At 51.6% G+C, this 14,908-nt stretch overlaps 1 protein-coding gene and 1 long non-coding RNA gene across 2 annotated transcripts; one reads left to right on the plus strand and one right to left on the minus strand.

Annotated features, from left to right (window-relative positions):
* The first annotated feature begins 2,411 nt into the window (after positions 1–2,411).
* ERAL1 (Era like 12S mitochondrial rRNA chaperone 1) lies at positions 2,412–6,921 on the plus strand. The gene is made up of 10 exons (XM_024737322.1): positions 2,412–2,754; positions 4,125–4,252; positions 4,367–4,444; positions 4,845–4,891; positions 5,055–5,116; positions 5,283–5,395; positions 5,481–5,729; positions 5,871–6,020; positions 6,143–6,223; positions 6,340–6,921. Exons 1-10 carry the CDS (start codon positions 2,472–2,474, stop codon positions 6,460–6,462), a joined length of 1,314 nt encoding a protein of 437 aa, XP_024593090.1. The 5' UTR covers positions 2,412–2,471; the 3' UTR covers positions 6,463–6,921.
* On the minus strand, positions 3,537–6,658 carry LOC112394517 (uncharacterized). Its single transcript, XR_003002156.1, has 2 exons — positions 6,538–6,658; positions 3,537–3,809 (listed from the first exon to the last, which is right to left on the minus strand). It is a non-coding gene; the product is annotated as an uncharacterized LOC112394517 (long non-coding RNA).
* Positions 6,922–14,908: the final 7,987 nt, after the last annotated feature.

A 14,908-nucleotide genomic window follows, 5' to 3' on the forward strand; every position in this document is an offset into this window, starting at 1 on the left:
GCCAATACAGAAAAGGAAGGATAGGGGCTTCCCTGGTGGAGCAGTGGTTAAGAATCTGCCTGCCAATGCAGGGGACATGGGTTCGAGCCCTGGTCCAGGAAGATCCCACATGCCGCGGAGTAACTAAGCCTGTGCGCCACAACTACTGAACCTATGCTCTATAGTCCGCGAGCCACAACTACTGAGCCTGCGTGCCACAACTACTGAAGCCCGCGCGCCTAGAGCCCGTGCTCCGCAACAGGAGAAACCACTGCAATGAGAAGCCTACGCACCGCAACGAAAAGCGGCCCCTATTCGCCCCAACTAGAGAAAGCCTGCGCGGAGCAACGAAGACCCAAGGCAGCCAAAAAATAAATTAATTAAATAAATAAATTTATTTAAAAAAAAAGAAAAGAAAGGATAACTCATGGAACAAGGTTTCTGAGGGGGTAAAGCAGCCTTAAGATAGGAACATTTATTAAGAGCCTACATTGTTCTAAACCCTAGATTCAAATGAACATATCATATTAGGTAAATATGTTTATCATCTGCATTTTACAGATGAGGAAACTGACACGTGGAGAGTTTAAATAACTTGTCCAAACTCACACAGTTAATAAGTGGCAAGCTGAGATATGAACCCAGGCAGTCTGATTCATTTGATTAATCTCTCCTAACCTCACAAAATACAAAATTCCCCCCACAATATCCCTTGATAGAAAATCTCTGGGAAAGAAGAGAATTAACAAGACACTTTGACTCATTTCCCCTAAGTTTTTGTGTCTTCCCTGGGATTCTTTCACTGTTATCTGTTACCACCACTGTAGTACTTAATATGTGTTCCTTGGGTGATAGTTGCATTTATGCAATTAAGCTCTTCAACTACTGTTTAACCTGACATTTCCCTTCCCCTAAATTGCAGTTGAAATGGTATTTCACCTAACTGTCCATGAAGGAAGATTTGTATTTTTCTGATTGTTGGCTGTCTCATATTTAGTAGCATCTTTTTCTTTGGACACCCATATGCCCAAAGGACATCCAGAATATCATGTTCCAAAAAGGTTGTTTCTCCTACTAACAGAGCAGGCAGCCTGAAAGCTGGAACTTGACACCATTTGTAAACCATCAGTGCATCTGGCTGCCCAAGGCTCTGTCAATCCATGTCACTAAGAGCTTCTCTGGACACTCAGCATCCACTCCGACAACAGCAGCCTGGCCAGTTGGTTCTTACCATCCTCCAACAATTCTCCCCTCTCTGTCCTATATCATCCATTTCTTCCTCTCTACTAGGTCACTACCATGAGCAAACAAAAACTTCCAATCTTAAAAAAAAGAAAAAGGAAATCGTCTCTTAACTCCACCCCTCTCTTCCACTCTTGTGTTACCATTCTCTTTTGCTCTGCTCCTCTGGTAAGAGTTGTATATATATTCTGGCCGCCCTCAATTCCTTTCCCCTCATTCTCTCTTAAACCCACTCCATTTAGGCTTTCACATAGACCATCCTACTGAAACTATTCCTGTCAGGTCACAGGTCACTTACGTATCTCTCTCTCTCTCTCTCACACACACACACACACACACACACACACACACACACACACAGCCCCCAGGATACAAGTCCCGTGCTGGAGATTTCTGTCCGCTTTGTTCATTGTTGTATCCTCAGCACCTCCAAACCCGCGAGATTTATCCCTCAATTCCAAAAGTCTGACTGAGGCTTCAAAGGATGAAGAGAGGGCTTAAGGCCACAGATCGGCCAAGGTATATCAGGTTCCTCAAGCCGCTAAGGCAGTCCGGGAGATCCTAGGTGACTAAGCCGCTTCTTCTCCCTTTGCAGACCCTCTGGTTTTTCTCCAGAAAGGAATGGCCTCAGAGAGATAGTAGCCGAGTCTTACAGGAGGGAAATCCGGGTCTGCTGCTCATCGGGAACACCGACCCTTCCTTACAGGAGGCTCCCATAAAGTAAAGGTACAGACTGCCGAAGGCCGCTGCCGACGCTAGGCCAAGCCAGAGGGGCACTGGGAGGGGATCCTGCAAGCCTGAGGCTGGAAAGGACTAAAAAGACCCTCACGGGGAGCAGTACACGGTCCCACGCCCCGGACCATCCTTCCTTCGTTGAGCGAGTTTCTCCCGCTTAGTGAGGTCAGGCGCTAAGAGAACGATTTTGCCGCTTGGCCTCGTGGGAGATGTAGTCTTTCATGAGGCAGGGCTAGAAGGGCCTTCTACAAAATTTTGGCAGGAGAAGAAGAAAACACGATGCGTATGAGAATCCAAAAGATCTTCAAGCTCACACAAACTCTAAATACACTTTTTCCCCGTTCCTTAGCCTCGGGCAGTCTCCAGAGCGGTTCCAACTCCAGCCCACCTCCAATGTCCCATGTTCCTCCGCTCTGTTCGGGCCGATCTAGCTCTCTCCCGCTCGCTCGCCTCTCCGCAGCACTGTCCAATCATAGGTGCGTTCCTGGGAGTTCCCGGAGTGCCTTGCGGTTGCGATGGCTGCCCCCGGCAGGCGAGGTGCTGAGCTCCTTCGAACAGTGTTAGGGGTTTGGCCGCCGGGTCCCGACGCCGCGAGGGAATGGGTGACCCGGCTCCCCTTGCTCTTGGGCAGTCAGCAGAGGTGCGTCTCCTGTGTCTCGGGCCCGGCCTTTTCTGGTCCCCGCCTGGCCTCGGCTTCTCGCCCGAATGGCCAGAGCTCAGCCCTGGACTGCTTCCTCGGACTCTCTCAGCCAGACAGCTCGTTGAATTTTCGCGTCCCCGCCGTGTCCATGCACAGAGGTAAAGGGCCCAGATAGATTTGTCTGGGATTGTCACTGTTTTAGCACAGAAAGTCCTGTGTCGGGGAAACCCCTCAGTCTCTGGGGATATCGTCTTTGGCTCTGTATTACAGAAAACGATCTTGAGGCCCCGAGAGATGGAAGCGAGCAGTGAAGGATCTCATAGGAAAGAGATATAGGTTCTAAGAGTTTTCGAGCCAGAGGGAACCGATCTGGTCACAACCACAGACGTTCACAAAGAGCAGGAGATTGAAGGGCCACAGGCATGGAAGAGTTGTGGCTCTCTGTCCTCACATGGGGAGCAAGCTTGACCCATCTACTTGTCAAGACACTGAGTTACAGTTGTCCCTTGAACAACTCGGGGCAGAGGTGTTAGGGGTGCAGAACCCATGCAATCGAAAATCCTCATATAATTTATTGTGGGCCCTCCGTATATGCAACTCCTCCGTATCCACGATTCCCATCTGAGGATTCAACCAACTGCACACCGCATAGTACACATTTAGTGAAGAATAAAAAAACAAAATAACCTGCGTATAAGTGGACCAACACAGTTCAAACCCATGTTGCTCAAGGGTCAACTGTACACCTGGAAATAGCACCCTCTATTCTTCAAGTAGCATAGACTAAAGGCTGAACACAAAAACTGGTAATTATGATGCAGTGTCATGAGGAGCAATTACAGAAAGACTGAGAAAGCTTGCAGAGCCTTCATTGTACCCTTAGTAGGGTAAGATAGAGCTGGAGGGATTTCTGGCTTTATCTGGTATAGAGATACTTTCACACATGTACATACATTTACTGGGCACAACTACACAATACGATTCCACAAGGTTATTGAGTATTAAGTGCCAGGCATTGTGCTGAGTGGTTTTACACAATTGCCAATGGTCAAAAGAAGGTAATGGGCTTCCCTCGTGGCGCAGTGGTTGAGCGTTCTGCCTGCCGATGCAGGGGACGCAGGTTCGTGCCCCGGTCCGGGAAGATCCCACATGCCGCGGAGCGGCTGGGCCCGTGAGCCATGGCCACTGAGCTTGCGCGTCCGGAGCCTGTGCTCTGCAACGGGAGAGGCCACAACAGTGAGAGGCCCGCGTACCGCAAAAAAAAAAAAAAAAAAGTTATACAGTAAGTAGTCATCAATACCATTTCTGTTTTACATATGAGAAAACTAAGGGGCTTAGAGCAGTTAGAGAACTTGATAAAGGCATATGAACAACGTAATGGACAAACTGAATCTCAAAGCCAGGTCTCGGCTTCAACCTGATGCATGAATCTTGTATCCATATTCCCTTTGTGGATGCGTAGAACCAAGTACCTGACAGGGGATCCATGTTGCACTACCTTTCACTCCCCTCCCATTCCCACACACAGATGAGCAGGATCTCCTCTTGGTCCATCGCCCCGACATGCCTGAGAACCCCCGAGTCCTACGAGCGGTCCTCCTGGGTGCCCCGAATGCAGGAAAATCAACCCTCTCCAACCAGCTGCTGGGCCGAAAAGTATGCTGCATCCTTGACACCCCCGACCCTTTCATTTCTCACTTCTTACTGTGACTTCGTGGATTGTTCTAGAGGGATCTGGGACCTCACTTGGGACTTCTTTGTTCCTGGCAGGTGTTCCCTGTCTCCCAGAAGGTGCACACCACTCGCAGCCAAGCTCTGGGGGTCATCACAGAGAAAGAGACCCAGGTGGTGGGTACTTGTAATGGATGTCCAGCAAACAGGACAGGGGTTGAAGCTAAGAGGGTCTCCCTTACTGTTAGACTTGAAGAAAATGATGGTTAGGCTCACTGCTCTGAGGGAAGGGGCTCCTCTTCCTTTTAAGCCTATGCAGTTCTCTCTCTACCTTCCCCCTTTGGCATCTAGTCAGAAAGGTCTCACTGCCTCTTTACTGCTTCCTAATCTTCCAGATATTCACAGTTGCTCTCTTTCTCCTGGATCCTATCTAGAATTAAAGCAAGGCTGGTGGGTAAAAATTGGCCAAGAAGTGGGGGCAGGCTCCTGACATCAAGGGTGGGTGACCTTTCACTACCCAGCCATAATCTTTCCTCCTGGGGTTGGGGGTCTGGGCATCTCTTTTTCCTGATTTTAGATTCTATTTGACACACCTGGCCTCATCAGCCCTGCTAAACAGAAAAGGTAATACCTGGGGAAACAGGGAGTTGTAGCGGGGAAAGGTGTTGAAGAGGGAGTGGGGAGATTCCATCGTAGGGGCTGGAAAACCCCCTTATCACACCCCATCCCTCCTCAGGAGGGCATCACTCCCAAGACCCTTCCTGATCTATGTATGTCTGTCCCTTAGGCACCATCTGGAGCGCTCTTTGTTGGAAGATCCATGGAAGAGCATGGAATCTGCTGATCTGGGTTAGGCTCAGGATGGGAATCTGAAGCCCAATTTACATGGTCATGGCCTCTCATTGCTGATAGTTTAGGGGGATGGGGGTTGGCCAGATCCCATACCCTGGAAGTTTTGGGGGTTGGGGGGAATGAGTGGTCATAACCTTGTCCTCCCTACACTGCCAACTTCCAGTTGTGGTTCTTGTGGATGTCTCGGACAAGTGGACTCGGAACCAGCTCAGTCCCCAGGTGCTCCAGTGCTTGACCCAGTTCTCCCAAGTCCCCAGCATCCTTGTCATGAACAAGGTGAGCACCACCTACCTGAGGAAGGGGTCTACTTTGAGGGTCCCGTCTCACTGACCACAGTCCTCTGCCTGTCCCCCACCCCCAGGTTGATTGCCTGAAGCAGAAGTCAGTTCTCCTGGAGCTTACAGCAGCCCTCACTGAAGGTGTGGTCAATGGCAAGAAGCTCAAAACGAGGCAGGCTGTCTGCTCGCAGCCGGGCAACCATTGCTCCAGCCCAGCAGCTAAGGGCCCAAACACACTGTCTGTGGGAGACCCTCAGCGGGTTGGCTGGCCCCACTTCCAGGAGATCTTCATGTTGTCAGCCCTAAGCCAGGAGGATGTGAAAACACTAAAGGTCAGTTAGCCTTGACCATAGCCTGGCCCTTGGTTTCCACCATGTGAAGACAAGCCTCAGAGTTCCTCCTCCTGGAAGTGAGAGTGAGAGGAAAGTCCTGCTTGGGACTGAGATGCCTACCTACTCCCTCTGTGCCCTTAGCAATACCTCCTGGCACAGGCCCGGCCAGGGCCCTGGGAGTTCCACAGTGGAGTCCTCACCAGCCAGACGCCTGAGGAGATCTGCGCCAACATGATCCGAGAGAAGCTCCTGGAGTACCTGCCCCAGGAGGTGCCCTACAACGTGCAGCAGGTGCAGGCACAGTTAGGGGTCATGGGGCTCTCCATCAGGCACACACCCGGGGCAGACAGCTGGGTCCCAAAGAGGACGTGGGTAGGGGCCTGCCTGACCAGTCATGATGTCTCCCTGTGCAGAAGACAGTAATGTGGGAGGAAGGGCCAAACGGGCAGCTGATGATTGAGCAGAAGCTTCTGGTGCCCAAAGAATCTCACATGGTAAGCAGGGCCAGGCTTGGAGGAGGGACCAATACTCTGTTAGGCAGGGGTTCTTCCCTGACTGCTTGGGAGCTCTGAGAGCAGGCTCACGTCCCTGTCTTTTACCCCATCCTCAGAGGATCCTGATCGGTCCGAAAGGGCACCTGATCTCCCAGGTGGCACAGGAGGTGGGCCGCGACCTCATGAACATCTTCCTCTGTGAAGTTCAGCTCCGCCTGTCTGTGAAACTCCTCAAGTGACCACCCTCTGATATCCTTCCCAAGGCATCCCCGCCCAAGCTGCTGGCGGGAGCCACTGACCAGAGCTGCCCTTACCTGGGGCCTTCAGGGCCTGGAGCCGGGCCTGGACAGTGACTGGGTGGCTGGCCGAGTCTGCACAGCCCCTGCCCAGCCGTGCCTCCTGCTGGAGGAAGGAATCTGCCTTAGCCTGGTTCCCACGTAGTTCCTCTGCCTGGGCCTGTAGCTACTTAGGTCTTAGAAGCTGGCCCTTTGGTGTGGGAGCACTTCTGCCACCTGGCATTGGGCTGAGTTTCTTCCTGAGTTGTTAGCAGGGAGCTCTTTCCCCTCTCCCCTCAGTTCGTACACCTTGCAGCTGTGGAAGGACCCATGTGTCCTGAGTGAGACAGTGCCTCCCACCTGCTCCTCAAGTCCTTGATCCCTCTCTCCAATCTCGGATGCTAATAAAGTTAAAAGACAAGCAGCATTCTGGGTCTCATCTTTATTTCTTTAGAACAGGAAAGAGAAAACGTACCCATTCCTTCCACCCCTACCCTGTTGTCTGAGCTGGAGTCTCCCTCCCTTCAGTAGGCTGCTCCAGGGTCCCGAGCAATCTTCTGGGCACGTTTTCTGGGTGCAGCAAGAGAACCGTTACCATTACTAAACTCAGTAATGGTAACGGTTTCCTCGCCACCCCCAAGTGCCCTGGCGGTCGGCAGGCTGTGATAGGCTGAGCAGTGAGCACGGTGGGCTTGCTGCAACCCCTGGCCTCTTCATCAGCCTCCAGAGCTGGGAGTACCCGGACTAGTACATCATCTATACTGTAGTGTCTCATCACAAACTTACAGTATATGATGATATCCCAGCCAGGGCCCTGCAGGAGGCACAGGGAGCATGGCTTGGAGAGCACTGTGGCAGAGAGAGCCAGGCACTGGGGGCACAGCAGGACAGGTCAGGGATGGACACAGCTCCCCACTCCCTGGCCGGCATCTCCTTGATTCTGTGGTCAAGGGCAGCCTGAAGGGGACTGATCCAAAGAGCCCTTCAGAGCTAGGGTCTGTTGAGATGTCCTTAGGGACCCAGTGCCGGGGTTTAACAAGCCAGAGATCACATAATGGAGCAGAAGATTTCCTCTGGTCAGACCAACAAGCAGACAGACCCAGAGGAGGAACACTTACCTGGGGCTGGAACTGCAGACTAAGGCCTTTGGAAGTAGGGGAAACCCTGTCCCTCCTGCCTCTCCACTCAAGCTGCTCCCTTTTAATCCACCAGCTGGCCCCTCCCCTTGGGTGGGGCACTTTCCCGGGTTCTGGAAGGCCCTGCCTCTTAACCCTTTCCCTGCTAGACTCCTTGGACTGAGGGTCACTGGCCCTTCTCCATTAGGCCCTTTGTCACACACTCTTTGCGCTTCCCCCGCCTCCCCCCGCCCCGGTACGCTGGCCTCTCAATGTTGTGGCCTCTCCCGCTGCGGAGCACAGGCTCCGGACGCACAGGCTCAGCGGCCATGGCTCACGGGCCAAGCTGCTCCGCGGCATGTGGGATCTTCCCTGACCAGGGCACGAACCCGTGTCCCCTGCATCGGCAGGCGGACTCAACCACTGCGCCACCAGGGAAGCCCTGTCACATACTCTTTTATGGACCTTGCTAAGCCTGCTAGGCTTGGGCCTGGCTGAAGAAAAAACAGCCTCACCCCAGCCATCCTGCAGGGCTTAATTGCTGGTCAGAGCCCTGGGGAGGTGGTGGTGGTTATTTTTGGTGGTGGGAATGTTAGTTTGAATCTCTATAAGGCAGGGAGGGTCCTGACAGCTGGATCTTGGGGCAAGCGCTGACCTAAATTTCAGTCCCCCGGCCCTTGTCTATGTTTATGCTGAACCCAAGGAGGCCGGACCCTTTGCCCACCTCTGCCAGGGCAAGGTCCTCTAGGGGGAGGGGTCCTCTGCCGGAACATTTGAGGGTGGCTGGCTGAGTCCCAAGCTCACGTGGGAGCCAGTTTAGGAAAGGGTAGGGGCTGTTCGTCAGAGCTCAAGGCCCCCAGAGTGAGAGCCCGGCAGTATTAGGTTCTCTGCCTCTGGGAAAGGTGAGACTTGGAGTAGAGACTCCTCAAAGCAGGGCCTCCGCTCCTTGGACCCCCATTCTGGGGAACACGTCTGCTTCTCTGCTCCCTCCCCTTCCCCTCTCCTAGACCCTCTGGTGTGTATTCTGGGAAGCAGTTACACCCCTCTCTGCAGGGGCCATGAGGCCAGGATGGGGAGTGAGGGGAGAGACCCAAACTTCTTGGGGTTCCTTGGAGGCGTTTTATCTCCTGCTGTCACAGAGGCTTGGCGCATGCCCTTGACTCTGTTCGGCATGGTCTTGCCTCCTTTCTTGTCTAGTTAACTCTTATTCCCTCTTCCGATCTCTAAGTGTCTCTTCTGCAGGGAAGTTCTTCCTGGCTAGTTAAATCCCCCTGTTATGGGCTCGTTTATTTGTGTGACTATTTACATTAAGCAGATAATCACGAGGGCCTGGTTTATTCACCAGCGTATCTCTACCACAGAGCAGCGACTAAACAGGCATTCACTGCGGATGACTGATGTGATGTGGGGGAGGGGGGAGACTTTGACCTGGGGAGGCCGACTGACCAAGATGTGGCTCTCTCAGGCAAGTCATTTTCTTGGACCATCCCTGTTCGCCTTTGTAAACAGGAGTAATAACAGTCCCCAGTTCGCAGAGCTGTGAGAGCCAGGCGATGAGCTGCTGGTAAAGCACTTAGCCCACAGAAGGGGTTGAACAAGTTAATGCCTACCTCACCCGCTTCCCACAGGGGCTCGCTGAAGGCCACAGGTAAGGCCTGTTGCTTCTTTTTAATTAAGTTGTTTATTTATTTATTTTCGGCTGCCTTGGGTCTTCGTTGCTGTGCGTGGGCTTTCTCTGGTTGTGACGAGCGGGGGCTACTCTTCGTTGCAGTGTGCGGGCTTCTCATCGCAGTGGCTTCTCTTGTTGTGGAGCCCGGGCTCTAGGCACGCGGGTTCTAGAGCACAGGCTCAGTAGTTGTGGCTCACAGGCTTAGTTGCTCTGCGGCACGTGGGATCTTCCCGGACCAGGGTTCGAACCCGTATCCCCTACATTGGCAGGTGGATTCGTAACCACTGCGCCACCTGGGAGGTCCCGAGACCTGTTGTTGAACATCTGAAAACTCATGAAATACTCTTGAAAGCAGCTGGAGGCCATAGAGAAAGCCCAGGTTTAGAGGTAACAGGCCTGGAGTGACAGTCCCGACTCCATTGCATCCAGCTCTGTGCCTCTGGGCCAAGTGCTCTCTGCTTCAGTCTCCTCAAATGTGAAATGGGCGCTGTCCAACCTACCTCAAGCGGTGGTTACAAGGATTATGGGAGCACTCATGTCAAACACCCAGATCAGAGCCCAGCGTGCATGAACCAATGTCAGCTTCCTTCTCTCCGTTCCTGTTTCACTCTCTTGCTGTGTGACTGGGGGCAAATGCCACTGTTCTGAGCTTTGGTGATAATACGTATCTTACCAAGTTGTAAGAATTAAGTGAGAAATGTGGGTGAGAAGCCTTTATAGACCCAGGTGCCCTAACCCAGTGAGGAATTATCCTTGTCTACTCCTGCCTCCCTGCGACCCCCTTTCCTGTCCTGTGACCCCATAGATAGTCCAGGCTCCTTTCCCAGAGTAAAGCCTTCATGCACTAGGGCCAAATTCATACCACTCGCTGGCTAGGTTTCCACTTAGACCCTGGGGGCCAAGTCCAGGGTGAGCATGGACAGAACTCAGGGGTCCTGGAGGTAGAGGAGAAATATCTCCACCAGCCAGAGATCTTGTGACTGTGGCCTCAAGCTGGGTGGAGGCGCCTGCGCTCAGGGTGTGGGCTGAAGGAGAGTCTGAGCCTGGGCGGGGTAGTCTGGGGACCCTGATTAGCAGACTTAGGGCTATCAGGGTAGGGGCCCTTTTGCTTATCAGGAGCTTGCAGGGGCCACAGTAGAACCTGAGGACACTTCATGCTGAGGGCGGTCTCCTGGATGGCTGCTTTTCCATCCTTCTCCCTCCTTAGAACCCTGAGGGGAGTTAGGTTGGGAGTACTTCTCCCTTTCTTCAGGTCACATGGAGACTCTGCCCCTTGCCTGGCAGCCAGTCTGGGGTTGGGGGACACAATCCCAGTCCTTGGGAGAAGCCTCATATGCTCACAGCTTTTGCTTCAGACTAGGAGCTTCATGGCTCTCCTGAGACTGGGGTGGGCTTGTCTGGGACCTTATCCTTCCAAAGTCTGATTCCAGTCCCTGCCACTGCAGCTTTAAACGTTTGACTCTTATTTTGTCCTTCTTTGGATGAAGTCCTTAAACCATATGCTGAGTGATGAAATTAAGGACAGTAAGATCTGCAAGTTTCCTTCAAAATCATGAAGTTCAAGTCCCTCCTTTATATAAGAGAGGAAACTGAGGCCCAGAGGAGGGGAGGGTATATCATCCAAAGCCTCAGGGTTCCCTCCACCTCTCAGAATCAGGGAACCCATGACCCTATGAGGAATAGGAAGGCAGCAGCAGGTACCCACAGGTACACAGACATACAGAGTCACACACAGATACACATACACGACACACATGTATGATGTCTGCATAGACCTATAACACACGGAGATACACATCAAAAAAACCGGACTTAGCTAGTAAAATTACTCTTAATTTTCTCTTGGTTGTTTTAATAATTTTCACTAAGTCGGCAGTTTTGTACAAAGATAAAAGAAGGCGGAAAAATATGGTCTTTCAATGTCTCACTCACAGCACAGTTAGCAGCAAAACTCATCTTGGAACCAAGGACTTTAAGAAGTTCTGGCTCTCCTGTTTTGCTTTAGATTCAGGGGACTCAAAGCAAGAGGCTGGTGTGGTTCTAGGAGCTTAACAGGTGTGAGAAAGAAAGGCTGGAAAACTGATCTAATCCTTACTCTCCATGTGGTAGATTGGGGCTTGCGACCTGGGGCTTTGTTGGAGATTACTGCTGGCGATCGCCTTTTCTCCCGGCTTGGTTTCGTCATGACTGGCCTGTGGAGCCTCTCCTAACCCTCCCTGACACTCGCCCCTGTGTCTAGGCTTGGACCTTCTCTGTTCTCCTTATCACACTGTGAGAATTCATCTGACCCCTTATTTGTCCCCAACGGCTCCATGAGCAGACACCTTGTGTGATTCTTCTCTATGGCCCCAGCACCCTTCATGGGCCTTATCCTGGGAGATGCTCAGAGAAAGCCTTACACTGAACAGATGCCTTACAGACAGTGACCAGCGTGTACTCACGTTCTCAACACATCCCCTTACACGCTCTATTCCTGTGGCCCCCTGAGCAAGTGCACGATTCGAGCAATGAACTCAGGTGCTGCGGGTCATAGCAATGGCTTCTCTGGGGGCCTTGCCAACGTCCATCAGTTTCCAAAAGATGACCGCATGCCAATTTTATAACAGAAACTGAAGCTCTGGGAGGAAACTCATGACCCTGGGTCACACAGTAGTCAGGAAAAGAGGCAAGACTACAACTCCGCTCTCTAAACCCCAGATCCCAAGCTCTATGCACAAAGCTGCTGTGAGTGAGGTTGATCTTGTGTGTGTCTCTGTGGGGCCTTGTAAAGTTTCAGAGGCAACGGAATCAGACCTGAGCTTTGCCACCTACCAGTAATGTGATTCTGACTACATCGCTTGCTTCATCTCTCTGAGCCCTGGTCTCCTTGTCTCTAAAATGGGGCTGACCTTGGGAAGACTCAGTGAAAGAGTACGTGGGAAGCTCCCAATGGAGTCGGGATTCCCTCCTTGCTTCCGCTTCCTCAGATACTCCCACCCGTCTCACCCCTTTTTAAGCCTCTTCCACACCTGCTCTTGGCCAACTGCAACCCAGCAACAATCCTCTCCATTCTCTGACCTCCTGCGGCTCACGAGCCAGGCCCTCGTATGGAGCTCACACGCCCTGGAATCACAGGCCAGGCCATCTGAGGCTTGAACCAGAGCCTCAGCCTGTACAGTTCAGGAGTCATGCCTTAGAGTTCTTGCTTTTTTTCCAGACCACCGGCCCAGGATGGACTCAGAGCCAGAAGGGAAAAGCATGGCTTTGGACCTGTCAGAGCCTGGGCTCTATCACAGCTGGCCGAGTGGGCCTGGGCCCTGCCTGCTCTTGGAGCCTTGGCTTCCTTATCAGTAAAATGGGCTTAAAATGCCATCTTTTTCATGATTGTGGTACAGATGAAATGAGACAGTAGAGGTGACAGTTTCTAACCTAGGGACTGGCTCATATGTAACAGGAGCTCAGCAAATGCCAGGCTCCTTCCCTTCTGGCTTTGCCATGGGCTTTTCCTACTCATCCTCCCCGGGGGTGGGGGGGGGTGGGGGCGTGTGCTCACTCAAATACCTGCCAGGTGTGCGTGGGAGCGCACACCTGCCCAGGCTCATATTGAGGCAGAAATAGAAACTTTCCAACCCACACCTCCCTAGATCTGTCCATCAGCTCCCAGTTCCTGTTCTCTTGGTCAGTGGGAGCCCCCATGTCCAGACTCGGGCCATGCCCGCTCCCATCTCTTGGCACAGTCCTGAAGGTAGCTGTTAGGTGGGAAAGGATCTCCAGGGAGGCTGGGTGTCCCTCCCTCCTCAAATCCTTCCCGCCATCAGCCGGGCTTTACCTCCCTCCCTCCCTGCCAGGACAACCTGTCTGCTTCACAGCTGCTGTGAAAGAGATAGGCAGCCTGGATTATCAGGCCAGAAGAGGCTCCTCCAGACAGTCCTCTGCCTCCACACCCACCCCAGGCAAAGGTTCCAGGGTGCTTAACCCCCTCTGTGCTGGGCCCTCAGCCCTTCCTGAGGCTGGTTCCAGGCTCAGGGAACGAGGCCTTTGTTCTCCCCACTCTCGGAGTCCATTGGCTTTAACACAGGTGCTGATGCCTCAGCCTCCCTCCAGATCATTGCCCCGTCCCCGCCTCCAGCATCCTTCAAGCCTCTTTCAGCAAGACCCTTGCCTTTTCCCAGGCCCCTCTGTTCGTCTCCTCTGGCTAGCCACTGTCCCTGATGCTAAGGCGAACCAGGACCATATCCTACTTAGGTCCTAGTGCAGCCACCCAGGCCTCCATTTCCTGAAAGTCAACAGGAAGTAGTGAAAAGAGCAGGAGCCTCAGAGTCTGGGCATCTGGCTTGCAGTCCTGGTTCCGGCTCAGACCCTGTGTGACCTCGGGCAAGTTTCTCCACTTCCGTGAGCCTCAGTTATTTCATAAAATGGAGGGCAGTAGCTCTTTTCACAGGTTGACTCAGGGATTAAATGAGTACAACATATACATCATTTTAGTAATCAGTTGGAAAATAAAATTAAAATCTGAAAAAAAGAAAAGAAATGCCTATATGTATATGTATAGCTGATTCACTTTGTTATAAAGCAGAAACTAACACACCACTGTAAAGCAATTATACTCCAATAAAGATGTTAAAAAAAAAAAAAGAAATGCCTGCAAGAGGGCTTTATAAGCCAGCTACCAAGCAAATCATACCAGCTCCTACATGCTAAGTGCTCATGAAGTGTCATGTTTGATGTGAACCTGAGCTATGTCATTTAGTCCTTATAATAATCACTATAGATGGCCCCAGGCTCAATCCTTGAACCTCTTGTCTTTACACCTGCACTCATTCCTTCGTTGATTTCATCTTGTCCCATGGCTTTAAATACTGTCTACACACCGGTGACTCCCTAATCCATGTGTCCAGGCCAGACCTCTCCCCAAAACTAACTTGTAAAGTGAACCTCCTAGTTGGCAAATTTCTCTAATAGGCACCTTAGACTTAACATGTCCAAAACCGAGGTCCCTGATCCCACCTCAAATCTGCTCCTTCAGCTGTTTTTCCCATGTCAGTAAATAGCAGCTCCATTCTTCCAGATCAGCCAAAAAGCCTTGGAGGCAACTTATTCTTTTTTTTTTCAACTTTTAAAAATACTTTATTGAGGTATGATTGACCATAAACTGCACGTATTAAAAATGCACAATTTGATAAGTTTGGAATATATATACACCCACTGAGACAGGTTATTCTTTTTTCGCTTTTTAAAATTTAGTTATTCGTTTTTATTTTTGGCTGTGTTGGGTCTTCGTTGCTGTGCGTGGGCTTTCTCTAGTTGCGGCGAGTGGAGTCTACTCTTTGTTGTGACGCATGGACTTCTCATTGTCGTGGCTTCTCTTGTTGCGGAGCACAGGCTCTAGGCGTGCGGGCTCAGTAGCTGTAGCTCGCGGGCCTTAGAGCACAGGCTCAGTAGTTATGGCGCACGGGCTTAGTTGCTCTGTGGCATGTGGGATCTTCCCGGGCCAGAGCTCGAACCCGTGTCCCCTTCACTAGCACACGGATTCTTAACCACTGTGCCACCAGGGAAGCCCGACAATTTATTCTTTTTTTTTTTTTTCCGACAATTTATTCTTGAATTAACTTTTTACCGAAGTATAATATACATGTGTGTATATATA

This window comes from Neophocaena asiaeorientalis, unplaced genomic scaffold (genome assembly GCF_003031525.2).
Source record: "Neophocaena asiaeorientalis asiaeorientalis breed wild unplaced genomic scaffold, Neophocaena_asiaeorientalis_V1.1 scaffold129, whole genome shotgun sequence".
In the NCBI taxonomy this organism is placed as follows: domain Eukaryota; kingdom Metazoa; phylum Chordata; class Mammalia; order Artiodactyla; family Phocoenidae; genus Neophocaena; species Neophocaena asiaeorientalis.